We start from the raw sequence: 16,112 nt of genomic DNA, 5'->3' as shown, positions 1-16,112 counted from the left end.
CCTTTATTGGTCAGAGTATTGAGTACAGGAGTTGGGAGGTCATGTTGCGGCTGTACAGGACATTGGTTAGGCCAGTGTTGGAGTATTGCGTGCAATTCTGGTCTCCTTCCTATCAGAAAGATGATGTGAAACTTGAAACGGTTCAGAAAAGATTTACAAGGATTGGAGGATTTGAGCTATAGGGAGAGGCTGAACAGGCTGGGGCTGTTTTCCCTGGAGCGTCGGAGGCTGGGGGGTGACATTATAGAGGTTTATAAAATCATAAGGGGCATGGATAGGGTAAATAGACAGTCTTTTCCCTGGGGTGGGGGAGTCCAGAACTAGAGAGTGTAGGTCTAAGGTGAGAGGGGAAAATTTTAAGTTATTTAAGGAGCAACTTTTTCACACAGAGGGTGGTACGTGTATGGAATGAGCTGCCAGAGGAAGTGGTTAAGTTATTTAAGGAGCAACTTTTTCACGCAGAGGGTGGTACGTGAATGGAATAGGCTGGTACAGTTACAGCATTTAAGAAGCACTTGGATGGGTATATGAATAGGAAGGATTTGGAGGGATATGGACCAGGTGCTGGCAAATGGGACTGGATTAATTTTGGATATCTGGTCGGCATGGATGAGTTGGACTGAAGGATCTGTTTCTGTGCTGTACATCTCCCTGACTTTATACGGACAAATGCAGTGTCAATAATGGGAGTCAGCACAGGGTTAGGGACAAATTATATTTGATAAACTCGCTTGCGGTTTTTGAAAAGGTATCAGAGAGAGTTGCTGAGAGTGAGCATCCACAACTCTCTGGTGAAAGAACTCAAAAGATTTGCCACCCTTTGAGTAAAGTTCTTTGACCTCACCTCAGTCTGAAAGGATTGGCCCCTTCTCCTAAGATTGTTCCCCTGTTCTAGATTCCCCAGCCCAGGGGGAAACAGCCCCTTTGTTCCTGTCTCTGGATCCCCTCCCAGTTTTCGAAACCCCAATAAGGATGGTCCAACCTGCTCACTCTTTCCTTCTAAGGTCACCCCTACATCTCAGAAATCAGCCAAGGCTACCGTTTCAAAACTGTATCCGACACGTTTCTCCCTCCTTGACAAAACTGTACCCACTACTCTAAATGAGGTCTCACCAATCCCTGTACAACTCTGGGAAGACTTCTCTAGTTTTGTGTTCAATTCCCCTTGCACCAGAGTCCGCTTTTCATCGAACATTACAGCACGGTTCGGCCCTCGATGTTGGGCCGACCTGTGGAACCAACCTGAAGCCCATCTAACCTACACTATTCCATTCTCATCCGTATGTTTATCCAATGCCCATTTAAATGCCGTTAATGTTGGCGAGTCTACCACTGTTGCAGACAGGGAATTCCACGCCTTAGCTACTCTGAGTAAAGAAACTACCTCTGACATCTGTCCTATATCTATCACCCCGCAATTTAAAGCTGTATTCCCTCGTGCTCGCCATCACCATCTGAGGAAAAAGGCTCTCACTGTCCACCCTGTCTAACCTTCTGATTATCTTGTATGTCTCTCTTAAGTCATCTCTTAACCTTCTAACGAAAACAGCCTCAAGCCCTCAGTCTTTCCTCATAAAAACTTTCCTCATACCAGGCAACATCCTGATAAATCTCTGCACCTTTTCCAATGTTTCCACGTTCTTCCTATAATGCAGCGACCAGAACTGTACACAATATTCCAAGTGCGGCCGCACCAGAGTCTTGTACAGCTGCAGCATGACCTTGTGGCTCCAAAACTCAATCCCTCTACCAATAAAAGCTAACGCACTTTATGTCGTCTTAACAACTCTATCAACCTGGGTGGCAACTTTCAGGGATCTATGTACATGGACACCGAGATCTCTCTGCTCGTCTACATTACCAAGAATCTTACCATTAGCCCAGTACTCTATATTCCTGTTACTCCTCCCAAAGTGAATCACCTCACACTTTTCTGCATTAAATTCCACTTGCCATCTCTCAGCCCAGCTCTGTAGTTTATTTATTTCCCTCTGTAACCTACAATATCCTTCCGCACTATCCACAATTTCACCGACGTTAGTGTCATCCACAAATTTACTAACCCATCCTTCTACACCCTCATCCAGGTCATTTATGAAAATGACAAACAGCAGTGGCCCCAAGAAAATCCTTGTGGTATACCACTAGTAACTCCAGGATGAACATTTCCCATCAACCACCACCCTCTGTCTTCTTTCATCTCGCCAACTTCTGATCCAAACCGCTAAATCACCCTCAATCCCATGCCTTTATATTTTGTGCAATAACTTACCGTGGAGAAACTTATCAAATGCCTTACTGAAATCGATATGCACCACATCGACCACTTTACCCTCATCCACCTGTTTGGTCATCATCTCAAAGAACTCAATAAGGTTTGAGGGGCATACCCTACTCTTCACAAAACCGTGTTGACTGTCCCTATTCAACTTATTCCTTTCTAGATGATTATAGATCCTAACTCTTCTAATCCTTTCCAACACTTAACCCACAACCGAAGTCAGGCTCACTGGTTTATAACTATCTACTCCCCTTCTTGAACAAGGGGACAGCATTTGCTCTCCTCCAGTCTTCTGGCACTATTCCTGTAGACAACGACGACATAAAGATCAAAGCTATGTGCTTTTGTAATTACTTGTCGTATTTGCATTCTAATATTTTGTCACCCCTTCTCTAATTTTGTGTGTTTGTTATTTACTTTTTGCTAAATGAGCCCCCATTGGAGTTTGAGCCCTTTGCCCAGTGACACACGTTATAGGGCTGGTTTTGATTTTTCAGGAATACATTGTGAAAGGCAGCTTTGGAACAGCAACTGAGGACTTCTCAAACACAGGCAGAGTGATTGAGAGAACAACTTATGGTAAGAACTAGCACTGTGTGCCAACTCAGCAGGAGAGAGTCGGTGGGCCTGAGTTTCCTGAATCAACCATGTGTTTAGAAGCAGCCAGGAGATGCATGAATACTGGGCTCACTTCTCTCGCATTCACGAACGACTCTAAGCTACAGATCATCCCAGTAGCCTGTTTACAACTCGTTAGTCCCATACCCCCATGTCCCTTGATCATCTTCCCCTCCCGAATCCTGCCGATTGTCCTGTTTATACCAGTCAGTCTCAATCTTGATTCCTCTGTCCCTTAACGTTCACTTTGCCTTTTCATCTGTTCTCATTTTGGAACTGTTCTGTGGCTGTGCCACTGTTCTGGATTTTGAATGATTTAATTTGGGATGGTGTGTCTGATCGAGGTCACGTTTACTTCCTGTGGCACGTCAGATGAGAAACAGTCACCAGGCAGTAATCCGGCTGCCATGGGCTGAGCTCCCTGCAGCCTGTCCCAGGCTCATGGTGGACACTGGAACTCCTTCTCAATCCTGCCTGGCTCCTTATTCCTCGGGAGACAGAGCTCCTAGCATTGCGGTATTCCTGGGATAGCGTGTGCAGCTGATGTTACTCTGTGGGAGCCTCTGCTTTTGTCTGAACTGAATGGATGATGTTGTGTTGCAGATCACATCACACAGGACAGGCTGGAGCGTATCATCGCCGTGGTCCAGGGCAGCCACCAGCGAGCACTGCTAACGTATGTACGAGAGCTCGGGATGTAGTGAGGGAGAGTTGTGTGATCAGCCCCTCACTGGGCTTTCACCGAGAAGCCCAAGTGATCATCTATCCCACCCACAGTGAAGGAAATCCTCCTAACCAGAATCATTGAAACAGAATGGCTTATTGGGCTGGTGCGAGCTCAATGAAAGCGATCAGTAGCCCAGTTCCCCAGCTCACTCCTTGTAGCTTGTCAAATTCCTCCTCCTGACAGTGCATTCCAGCTCACTGCATCAAAGGATTGTCACCTTCGACCTGTTCTCCCTGGTGACTGCTTACCTCGGTGTGAGTGGAAGCACTTTCTGCTGATTTACCCTGTCAAAGTCCTCTGTCAGCGAGCGATGAGAACGTCCCTTCTGCTAGAAGCACAGCAGTGTCCGCATCTCGCCATTTCACTGAAGCTGTGCTCGTATTTTCCCTGAATCTGGGGCTGGGATAGGCCCTGTTCTATGTCAGGGCCATTGTACAGACTTATTATTTATCTGTCCCCTCCCCACCCAGCCCAGGTTATCCAGGGTCGCGCACCCTTCCCCACAGTCTGGCTGATATAGCACTGGATGTAAAGCTGTGGGCCCCATGGATAAGTGTGAATATTTTATTCGTATGTGGGATGTAGGTGTTGCTACCCATCCCGAGTTGCTGCTGAAGGAAGTGTGGGTGGGCTGCCTTGTGAATTGCTGCAGTCTTTGGGGATGTAGGTAGACCCCCACTCAGCAGCATCAACACCCAACCCAACCCAACGTGCTGACCCCCATGTTAACCTTGGCAGGGTATGCAAGTGTAGGAGGTAGTAGACACTGTGGTTGGTTCCTGGTGAGGCTGATAGAGGGTATGGGTGCCAGTGTGGAAGTATACTGAGCTGGCTGGATTAACCATGTTCTATAATCTCAGTAACACTGTTCTTTGTTCCAGGTATTCAGATGTTGATTTGAAAAGCCAGGAGGCCTATGAGCTTGCGTCCCGGGGGCTGTTACGGCCCATGAATAAATCCCCTCCAATCATTACCGCTATTCGGTGTGTACACTTCTCCCCTCCAAGCTTCACGCTAGGTATGTACGTCTGTACCTTCTGAAACACACCATAGAGTGAGGGGGGGTCCTGATGTCCTCTGTGCTCCTCACTCCCTGATTATGGATCGAGTCCATTCTTCAGCAGTGAGCTGTCAGCACAAGCTTCATCTCCAAGAGTTTCAGAGCCCATTCCCCAACACTGCACAGGCAGGTCCACGCCCTCTGCTGGCAACCCTACCTGCCCTTCTCCTGACACACTCCCCCATCTTGTCCCAGACTGTCTGATCGTGTCAGCACATACTCAGCCTGACCTTGCTGCTTCCACCATATAAACAGCGACATTGTTTTATTACAACACATCTTGACCCCCTCCTGTTGTCTCCAGTTTATTTCCTGTTGGCATATGTCTGTATGTATATGTGTGAGCGCACACAGTGGCTGCTGTTCTGACCCCAGGACCACTCTCACTCATTTCTCTTTGTCACCTCCTGTTCACCCTTGCCTTTCATCATGGCTACTCCTATTTGCATTTGAGCACTTGTCTTCCCAAATCTCTACCTCCCCCTGTGTCTCCTGCACACGTCAGAGCTTCAGGACAGTGAAACAGTTCCAGATAGTCAGTGTGAAGTCAACAACTTATTACTGGAGGAGGGGGGAAACAAGGAGAGGGCAAGAATCAATCCTCCTCAATACGCTGCTGCCCCACAGTGACATAATCCAAAATTACATCAGCTTGCAGTGGTACCCTGACGATATCCAACTCCTGTTGATGAACATTCTCCTTTCTCCTCAGAGATCCAGTGTCTCCATGAGACCCAGCAGTACCTGCGGAAGCTTGTCCATGAGATCGGTTTGGAGCTGAGGTCATCAGCAGTGTGTACCCACGTTCGCCGCACGCGGGATGGGATTTTCACAGTGGACAATACGTTAATCAGGACGCAGTGGGACCTGCCGAGTATACTGGCTGCTGTCCAGGCCAGCCGACTGAAAGTGAAAGGCAAGCTGCGAGAGAACAGCTGGAGGCTCTCGGCCTCCTCTGAGGAAGGCACGTGCACAGGGGTCAAAGCCAGGGGCCTAGAGAAAGGAACTCACTGTCTGGGACCCACAGCAGTGAGGGACTGAACTGGGGAACGTTGACACAGAGCTCCCTCTGAGATTGCAGCATGCACAGTGTTCATTTTGGGAACTGCAGGAACCATATTCCAGGACAGTGTTTTGAAACACTTGGTTTTTTTTTCCCATAATGTAATCCTGTGAATACTAATGTTGAAGGAATAAAGAGAGAGGCCCTGACAACATGCAGGAAACCCTGCAGATGGCAGTCAGGAGCCAATACTGGGAGCAGCAGAAAAATCAGAATCCCTGAAGTGTGGAAACAGGCCATTTGGCCCAACAAGTCTACACCCAGCCTCTGAAGAGTATCCCACCCAGACCCTATAACTCTACATTTACCCCTGACTAATGCATCTAACCTACACATGCCCAATTCACCGAACCTGCATATCTTGGACTGTGGGAGGAAACCCATGCAGTCATCCAAAGCTGGAATCGAACTTGGGTCCTTGACGCTCTGAGGCAGCTAACCACTGAGCCACCAATGTTATTGTTTGGGAACCAGCAGTGAGCTATACCCATGTAACTGGGCTGGCAGCAGTCTTTAAGATAGCAATGGGGATATTTTGTTTTCACCACCTTCACCCCTTTAGCTCAGGTGGATGGGGATGTGGAATTAGGAACACAAATCAATGTCAATCTTAGGATGGCAGCGTAGGCTTGAGGCCTACCCTTGTATTTATTAATTATCCTTATTCTAAGTCCAAAACAAGCCCAAGACTGGGACCGGGTCACCGCACCGTCATGAGTCTACACTGTTTCTGGAAGGTGTTAGACCTGAATACGTGGGCTGGGATGGAAGGGGTCAGTCCCCACCTCATGGTCAGTCACCTCTGCTCAATGACTTCTCCTTCGATGATGTCTGGAGTTTAGGGTATCATAAGGCTGTCTCCACACAATTAAATTCACTCCTGTGTTCCTAACACGTCAATGTTATGATTGAACAGTGGGACAGGGTAATATCCCAATCTCTTCTCTGAGTGATTCGAGACTCTGTTCCCATCGATTCTCATAGTGGAAGTTCATCATACACTGAGCTGTCCTGCCGCACCGTACAGCCCACGGGATTAAGTCTGTTACTAAAACCTGGATATTCCTGTAAGGGAGACAAGAATGTTTAAGTTTGCAGCAGTTAAATGAGTGAGGGAGCGTCTGCCCATTCTCCCAGTCCTACAGGGACTGAGGCTTTACACCATTAGATTAGATTCCCTACAGTGTGGAAACAGGCCCTTCGGCCCAACAAGTCCACACCGACCCACCGAAGCGTAACCTACACAGACCCATTCCCCTACATTTACCCCTTCACCTAACACTACGGGCAATTTAGCGTGGCCAATTCACCTGACCTGCACATCTTTGGACTGCGGGAGGAAACCGGAGCACCCGGAGGAAACCCACGCAGACACGGGGAGAACGTGCAAACTCCACAGTCAGTCGCCTGAGGCAGGAATTGAACCCAGGTCTCTGGCGCTGTGAGGCAGCAGTGCTAACCACTGTGCCGCCCACAGTGTTGTTACAGGGGGCAAACAGACTCTGGTCTGGCCTCCCATAGGCAGTGTCACTGCCCCTCAGGCAGAGGGTTTTAGACAGGATAGTGATTTTACATTGTATGAATAATCCAGCAGAGATTGAGAGCTCAGATGCAGAATCTAAATCTGGAAATGAAAAGCTGATGGTTCAGTAGCATCCTTTTGAGGAGCTTTCCCTAATCTGGTATGTACATACTCCAGTCACAAGTCAATGTGTTTGACTTGAACAGCTAATGGAAGTCGCTTAATGTAATGATCACCAGCACAAAGTATCCTGGTGCTCTTGAGTTCAGAGTTAGGAACTGAACTCTGTAACTACAAAGCCAAAGGTGAAAGGGCTTCTTAAGGTAAAACCATGTGGTACCTCAGCAGGATGTGACCAGGATGATATCAATGACCAGACCTACCCTGCCGAGACACAGGATGGCTCAAACTCAGTCTGAACTCAAAACAGTTTCTCACAAAGTAACAATACTCACCTGGCAGACAGGTGGAGAGGACCAAACATAGCTCCCAGAATACACATAGGCAGACCAGTCTGCAGTGCCTCAAACCACTTGACTGCAACCTCACCTGATAAATACAGTGAGACACAGGATCAGTAGAGGAAAGAATAGCAACGGGTCACACAGTAGGCGTACAGCCCAGCACCTCATCCAGAAGCCGCTAGGGTGTCTATTTTACACTCTAGTGCTTGATGGTACATCAGAATAAAGTCCATCTTTCCCGCTTGGTGGCCAGCCCAACCCAACGCTCCCTGAACAGGTAGAGAAGGTGAAATGTTTCTGACGCTGCATCCCTGCTGATGCAGTCTGATATTCATTTCCAGATCAACGCTGGCAGGGTGATCACAATCTACAGGCTGAACCTTAGGTCTCTTTTATATCTTTCCCCTCTCACCCTAAACCTATGCCCTCTAGTTCTGGACTCCCCGACCCCAGAGAAAAGACTTGGTCTATTTATCCTATCTATGCACCTCATGATTTTATAAACCTTTATAAGGTCACCCCTCAGCCTCCAACACTCGAGGGAAAACAGCCCCAGCCTGTTCAACCTCCTGTTAGTCTCCTAATACTGCCCCTCTCAGTCTGATCTGTTTGGATCTTGCTTCTATCTTCCTGTTGGCGTATGGTTATCGGAGACATTTCCTGGGTGCCGTTTGCAACGTATTTTGCTCTCATTGCTGCCGGTTGACCTCCCCTTCTTGTCTGCGAGGTGGGAGCTTGTTTCCTCCACTATCAGTTTGTTGGTGACTTTCACTGCACCTCATTTGTTTAGCACAAGCATAATAATTCTCAGTATGTATGGTCCTGCAAACCTGAAATTAAATTGCACCTTTGAGGTAATTCATTAGTCCTTTAATCATATATCATTGAATTACTTTCTGCAATCGGTTGGCTTTGGTTGTTCACAGAGGACCCTTGCAATCAGCAGAGAAAGGGAATTTTTAATCCATCAGTCCGAGTTGCCATTTCAACACAGAAATAGACAACTTGTACAATTTTATGATCTAACATTTGTAATTGCTAACTATTACAAGCGTGAAAAGGTCAGGGGCTAGGAGGGTCTTGTTGCAGTTACACACACAATTAACCGGGGGAAGAATCTTAGCAGGAACAGGCAGAGATTGGTCAGTGATACGACTTACCGAGAATGTTTGTGGGCATGCCCAGCAGTGTGTGCATGAAGTCATGTACTTCACGGTAACGCTGAATCACATAGGCAAGTTCCTCATCATCAACAAACTTCACAGGCATCCGGCTGTCAGGAGTGACCTTCTGTAAAGCAAGGAGGAACAGCTGTGTGATGACACTTCACTGAGGAGGAAGCAGACCAGTGAGCTGTTAATCTGGTAAACATCAACTTGGTGGAGGAAGAGGCAGAAGCCAATGTGTCTTCCACGTGGGTTTATTCACAATAGCCAGTTCAGGGTCAGTGCAGCGTACTGTTCCCATCCAGGCAGTCACCCAAAGCAGGCGGCAGCTGGCTCTTACACTGTCATACAGCACAGAAGCAAACCCTTTGGTGCATCCATCCACACAGACCATAATCCCACACTAAACTAGTCTCACTCTGCCCATATTCTTCCACACATTTCTTATTCACGTACTTATCCAAACGTCTTTTAAACGGTGTAACTTCCTGCATCTGCAACCCCCCCTGTGGAAGTTCATTTCACACACAAACCACTCGGGTGTAAAACATTGCCCCAATGTCTGTTTTAAATCTTTCTCCTCTTATCTTCAAAATATGTCCCCTAGTTTTGAAATCCTCCACCTTTGGGAAAAGACACTTGCCATTTAACTTACCTGTACTTATTTCTGTATCATCCAGTTCACCTCTGCAGCAGGTGGGCTTGAAGCTGGGTCGCTCTGGCTCAGAGGTAGAGACACTACCACTGTAGCCCCAAATCTAAACAGGACTAGCTGCCATGGTGGGATTTGAACCTGTCTCCCCACACCATCAGGCTTGCTTCTGGATTTCTAGTCCAGTGATGTTACGATTTAACTCCACCACCTTCCCCAAACTGGTTTTAATACTCTTGACTAAATCAAACGAACTCATTAACTAGTTAACTATAGAGCCATCTTTAAAGAGAAAGTCTGTTTATGCTCTTAAACTAAAGCCCGTTACAAAAGATTTAATAGCAGAGCATTTGTGGAAAACAGGGTCAGCACGGATTTATGACAGGGAAATCTGCCTGAACAACTGACTGAAATTTTACAAGGATATAAATAGTGGAGCTGATGCGGGAAATCAATGGAATATCGCTTACTTGGACTTTCAGCAAAATCCCATGTAACAGATTAGCATGAATGCCATGGGATTGGGGTATTGTACTGATACGGACAGAATAGGAATAAATGAGTCTTTCTCAGAGTGGCAGCCAGTACCACAGGTCTGCAGCTGTTCACAATCTGTATTAATGATTTAGATCAGAGAACTAACACGTACAGACAACACAACTCTGGGAGAGCTGTGAGGAAGGTGCACAGATTCTTCAGTGTAATTTGGACAAGTTGAGTGAGTGGGCAGATGCTTGGCAGATGAAATATAAGGAGGTATAAAAAACAGGAAGGCAGATTATCGATTGAACAGCAATTGTTTGGAAAGGCTGGGGAGTGCAATGAGGGTGTCTTTGTACACCAATCACAGAGACAGCATGTAGATTCGGCACGTGAAGAAAGCAAATGGTTATGTTGGCCTTCATCGCGAGAGGATTCCAGTAAAGAAACAGGGATACCCCTGCCGTAGTGAAACAGGACGCTTGGGGAGACCAGATTGTGTTCAGTTTTGAGTCTTATCTGAGAAATGATGTTCTTGCTAAACAGCGAATGCAACAAAGGTTTTACCAGGCAGTTTCCTGGGATGGCAGGACTTACATATAAAAAGAGACTGAATCGATTAGGACTACACTCACTAACAGGACTGGACAGGGGAGATGCAGAATAGACGTTCCTGGTGGGTCCTGGAATAGGGTTCACAGACTAAGATATGGGGTCGACCATTTCAGACTGAGATGAGGAGAACTGTTTTCACCCAGACAGTGGGGAGCCGCTGGAATTGTCTGCCACAGGAACTGGTTGAGGCCAAAACATTGAAAGGATTCAAGACAGAGTTAGATATAGCTCTTGGAGTTAAAGGGATCAAAGGGTTTGTGGAAAAACTGGGAACAGGATACGGAGTTGGACAATCAGCAACGATCATAGTGAATGGCAAGGTAGGTATAAAGGGTCAAATGGCCTTCTGCAATCATTATTATCTATGTTTTTAATAAACCAAATTAATAAGCAATACCCCATTAAAGAGAAATTGCCAGTTTATACTAAATTTAATGACTAATAAAACCAAATTACAAGGTAACACATAAAGGGATTAAAAAAACAAAATGTTCAAATTTCAAAATTTACATTAATGTATCACTATAGGTGGGAATACAGCAGCCACCCCCTGGTAGTGCCCACTGGTGACCTCAATCGTCCTGATCAACACCACATCCTCCCTCTCTAGGTGGGAATGTACCGAGGCAGGCAGTCACCTCAAATGACCTGGTTCTTTTAATCAGCCTGTTCAGGGATGTTCTGAAACTTGACTCAGGCCTTCTGGCTCAGAGGCACGGACACTACCAATGCAACACAACAGGCCTCCTGGTTGTTTTAATCAGCCTGCCTACAGATACAAGGTAGGTGGGACTTGAACCCAGCACCTCTGGAATAAGGTCGAGACTGTGGAGCTGGAAAAGGTCAGACAGCATCCGAGGAGCAGGAGAATCGACGTTTCAGGCATAAGCTCTTCATCAGGAATGAGGCTTGTGGGGCGGGGGGAATGAGAGGTAAATGGGAGGGTGTGGGGTTGGGGGAAGGTAGCTGGGAATGTGATAGGTAGGTGAAGGTGGAGGAGATGATGATAGGTCCGAGTGGATAGATGAGAAGGACGATAGACAGGCCCAGAGGGCGGTGCCGAGTTGGAGGCTTGGGACTGGCATTCTTCCTCCAGGTATCGGGTGGTCAGAGGGACCTGCATGCCCTTGGCAGAGTGGGGTTGGTTGGTGCAGAGATATTCTCTGAAACGGTCCTTGGACAGAGGTGAGAGGCGTGGTGTGGGCACAGTTTTGCACTTCCTTCAGTGGCTGGGGAAGGTGCCGGGAGTGGAGTATGGGCTGGTGGGGGGTGTGGACCTGACGAGGGAGTCGCGGAGGGAATGGTCTCTCTGGAACGCTGATAGGGATGGGGAGGGAAAGATATCTCTGGGTGGTGGGGTCTGGTGGAAGTGGCAGAGGATGATGCAATGTATGTGGAGATTGATGGGGTGGAAGGTGAGGACCAGGGGCATTTCTGTCCTTGTTGCATTGGGAGGGAAGAAGTGGGGTTCCAGGGCGGTGTGCGGGAAGTGGAGGAGATGCGGTGGAGGGCATCGTCGACCATGTGGGAAGGGAAATCTACCTATTGCACTTCTCCCTCACCTTCATCTACCTACTGTAGCACCAACCAACCCCAGCGCCCCATGGCCGAACACTTCAACTCCCCCTCGCACTCCGCCAAGGACATGCAGGTCCTGGGGCTTGTCCATTGCCAAGCCCTTACCACCTGGCGCCTGGAAGAATAATGGCTCATATTCCACCTCGGGACCCTGCAACCACACAGGATCACCAGTTTCCTCATTCCGCGCCGCCGCCCTCCTGACCTGTCCATCATTTTTCCCATCTACCTGCTCCACCCTCCTCCCCAACTTATCACGTTCTCCCCCACCTTCATCTACCTATCACATTCCCAGCTACCTTCCCCCCCAGCCCCAACCTCCTCCCATTTATCTCTTGGCCCCTTGGCCCACAAGCCTCATTCCTGATGAAGGGTTTATGCCCGAAACGTCGACTCTCCTGCTCCTCGGATGCTGCCTGACCTGCTGCACTTTTCCTGCACCACACTCTCAACTCTGCATCTCCAGCATCTGCAGTCCTCACTTTCTACCTCTTCATTAAAGGCAGGGACTCTACCGTTGCACAAGAGGTTCTTATAAAAGGAGCCTCATCTTTCCCCAGTTATCCCTGGTATTAGCTGCTCTTAATATAACTAGAGCATGGACATCCATGTAAAGGACAGCACAGCACAACAGGAGTACACTGCCTCCAGCCATACTAGTCTGAAATAAAATACTCAGTCTGGCCTGACCTTGGCTAAGCAGCCTCAGGCCTACTTGGTACTTCAACGCGAGACCCATGGGAATACCAGCTGCAATTGGGGCCCTCTTAAGGCACAGTACTAGTGTCCCTATCCCTCGATCAGGAGTTACACCTGCTCCAGAGGTGTGTAATAACATCTCTGAACAGGTTTATTAGAAAAATAAATTAATTAAAAAAGAAACAGGAGTAAGTGAGTCCACACTATGCTGTGTATGAGGGAGGGCACTCCTACCTGTCATATTCACTCGACATTTAAGCCTACTCAGTGACTTAGCGCCAGGCCTCTGCAGTTGTTTCACATCCCTTATTACCTTTGTTTAACAAAATTGTATAAATATCAGATCTAAATATTATTTAGCCAAGTTAAGGAACCCTTTAGGTCTATAATTTAAATCTTAATTTCTAGGCTATCTTCCCAGTCTCAGACACCTCAACTTGCAGAAGCCGTGTATATCCACATTATCAATTAGCCTTAAATTATTCTAAATCACCCCATAACTTTCTAAATTCCACGAAATACAATCCTCGTTTATAGAATCTCCCCTCACAATTCAACTCTTGGTTAACATCCTTGTAAACCTACAAGGCACTCTCATTAATGTCACCCAGGCTCACCAATGCCCTTTCGGGAAGGAAACTGCCATCCCCATCTGGTCTGGCCCACAAGTGACCTCAGACCCATAGCAACGTGGTTCACTCTTGCCTGCCCTCTAGACAATAAATGCTGAGCTGGCTGTGTTGAATCGTTACAACTCAGGAATTCAATAAGCAGCTTCTGGTACTGAACTGCCTCAGCAGACCACTGCAGCAGGGGCTTTAAAATGCACTCAGTCTGCTTCCACCCTAGCAGAGGACAAAGGAGTTGGTCAGGTCCCACCTTCCTCAGTGTAATACGGCCTGACTGCCGGGAACGGAGTGACAGTGACGGAAATCATCTTCAAACTGACTCCTCATCACTTCCATTACTTTACAGGGATCAAAGTCAGATCTCTGGGCTCTGTAACAGTCCCCATTTTATCCTATTTGATTTGATCAACAAATTATCCTTCCCCTGTTAACCTCCATTAATTCCACACTAATCTCAGTTTCTCAGAGCTGTCCCAGATAAATACCAGATATTGCTCAGTCTCTCTCAGCACTCCCACATAAATCCCATCACTACCCCAGTCTATGTCAGCACTCACAGATAAATCCCAGCACCTTCCCCATTCCCAGATAAATCCCAACTCCTCCCCAATCTCTCTCAGTACCCTCCAGATAAACCCCAGCACTTGCCTCGTCTCTGTCAGCACTCCCAGATAAATCTCAGCTCTTTCCCAGTCGGTCAGTACTCCCATGAAAATTCTCAGCTACCAAATAAATTGCATCACTTCCCCAGTCTCCCTCAGCACTCACCCAGATAAATCCCAGCCCCTCTGAGCACTCCCAGATAATTCCCAACCTTTCCCCAGTCTCTCAACACTCTCATATAATTCCCAGTACTTTCTCAGTTTCTCTCAGCACTCCTTTACGTAACCCAGCTAGTCCAGCCAATTTATTCATTCTTAAATCTTGTCAAGCTCTCCAGAGTTTACTTCTCAGTGTGAGGTGTGTGAAGAGGGTGGGGAGGGAGGTTGGTTCCTCTGATCTGTGCTGGAAAATATATTAATTGACCTGTGCTCATTGTCACTTTCAGGTCTGTTCACATCTTGGAACAGTCTAATCTCTGGCTGCAAATGAAGTTGTTAAAGAATGCTTGACTGAAGGATATGACTCTCGACTTCTGCTTTATTCAGCCAGCTCTCTATCACTGTCGGAGGGTCGGCGCTGAGGGACTCCTTGTCTCGTCTCTTGGGTGACTGACTATGATCCACGAATCATTTCAGAAAGATCTATGGGAGATTCCCAGTCGTTTTCTGATGTTGGGCTAGTAGCACTAAAACAGACACTGCTCATTATTAAACTGTTGCTTGTGGGATCTTGCCATGTATAAATTAGCTGCTGTAAGGCCACACTTCATTGGCTGTTAAGATGTTTGCACCTTCAATGTTGCGGTCAAAACACAAGACTTCCTTTCCTCTCGGTAATTCGACTTGTTTTAGTCGGGATGACTCTACAGGGGACTTGTTGGGGAGCCTGAGCCCTGATACCTCACTATGTAACTATTCTCCCTCCACATGGCAGCCATTAGGTGGAGGATCAGCTTCAGAAAGTGCTGTCTGAGAAACAATCCGAAAAACACGGTCACCTCCTTGTCCAGGATTACCTTTGCCCACCAGACTTTTCCAGTTGATATAAAAGTTATAATCTCCCATGATCTTTGAACATAGAACATTACAGCGCAGTACAGGCCCTTCGGCCCTCGATGTTGCGCCGACCTGTCATACCAATCTGAAGCCCATCTAACCTACACTATTCCATGTACGTCCATATGCTTGTCCAATGACGACTTAAATGTACTTAAAGTTGGCAAATCTACTACCGTTGCAGGCAAAGCATTCCATACCCTTACTACTCTCTTGAGTAAAGAAACTACCTCTGACATCTGTCCTATATCTATCACCCCTCAATTTAAAGCTATGCCCCCTCGTGCTCGCCGTCACCATACTTGGAAAAAGGCTCTCCCTGTCCAACACTCTGATTATCTTATAGGTCTCTATTAAGAACCTTCTTCTCTCCAACGAAAACAGCCTCAAGTCCCTCAGCCTTTCCTCGTAAGACCTTCCCTCCATACCAGGCAACATCCTAGTAAATCTCCTCTGCACCCTTTCCAAAGCTTCCACATCCTTCTTATAATGCGGTGACCAGAACTGTACACAATACTCCAAGTGCAGCCGCAATAGAGTCTTGTACAGCTGCAGCATAACCCCACTGTTCTGGAACTCGATCCCTCTATTAATAAAAGCCAAAACACTGTATGCCTTCTTAACAACCCTGTCAACCTGGGTCGCAACTTTTAAGGATCTGTGTACCTGGACACCGAGATCTCTCTGCTCATCTACACTACCAAGAATCTTACCATTAGCCCAGTACTTTGCATTACCAAAGTGAATCACCTCATACTTGTCTGCATTAAACTCCAGTTGCCACCTCTCAGCCCAGCTCTTTAGCTCTATGTCTCTCTGTAACCTACAACATCCTTCATCACTATCCACAACTCCACCGACCTTAGTGTCGTCTGCAAATTTACTAACCCACCCTTCTAC

At 47.2% G+C, this 16,112-nt stretch overlaps 2 protein-coding genes across 5 annotated transcripts in view; one reads left to right on the top strand and one right to left on the bottom strand.

Moving 5' to 3' along the window:
• Window positions 1-5,946, top strand: part of trub2 (TruB pseudouridine (psi) synthase family member 2) — a 13,266-nt gene extending 7,320 nt beyond the window's left edge. For 2 of the 3 annotated variants that reach the window (XM_043719815.1, XM_043719814.1), the window contains 4 exons: window positions 2,779-2,860; window positions 3,503-3,575; window positions 4,508-4,644; window positions 5,399-5,946. In XM_043719815.1, coding sequence (XP_043575750.1) covers window positions 2,779-2,860; window positions 3,503-3,575; window positions 4,508-4,644; window positions 5,399-5,727 — 621 coding nt within the window. In that variant the 3' untranslated portion in view covers window positions 5,728-5,946. The remainder of the gene's footprint in view (window positions 1-2,778; window positions 2,861-3,502; window positions 3,576-4,507; window positions 4,645-5,398) is intronic. The other variant, XR_006315977.1, reaches the window with a different exon arrangement.
• Window positions 5,947-6,357: 411 nt separating this feature from the next.
• Window positions 6,358-16,112, bottom strand: part of coq4 (coenzyme Q4 homolog (S. cerevisiae)) — an 18,707-nt gene continuing 8,952 nt past the window's right edge. For both annotated transcript variants that reach the window (XM_043719813.1, XM_043719812.1), the window contains 3 exons: window positions 8,896-9,025; window positions 7,727-7,820; window positions 6,358-6,814 (listed from right to left, as the gene is read on the bottom strand). In XM_043719813.1, the coding sequence (XP_043575748.1) occupies window positions 6,652-6,814; window positions 7,727-7,820; window positions 8,896-9,025 (387 nt within the window). In that variant the 3' untranslated portion in view covers window positions 6,358-6,651. The remainder of the gene's footprint in view (window positions 6,815-7,726; window positions 7,821-8,895; window positions 9,026-16,112) is intronic.

The sequence above is a fragment of the Chiloscyllium plagiosum genome, chromosome 30 (genome assembly GCF_004010195.1).
Source record: "Chiloscyllium plagiosum isolate BGI_BamShark_2017 chromosome 30, ASM401019v2, whole genome shotgun sequence".
Taxonomy (NCBI): domain Eukaryota; kingdom Metazoa; phylum Chordata; class Chondrichthyes; order Orectolobiformes; family Hemiscylliidae; genus Chiloscyllium; species Chiloscyllium plagiosum.
Note: the sequence above shows the minus strand (reverse complement) of the source record. Positions and strands in the feature narration are given on the sequence as shown.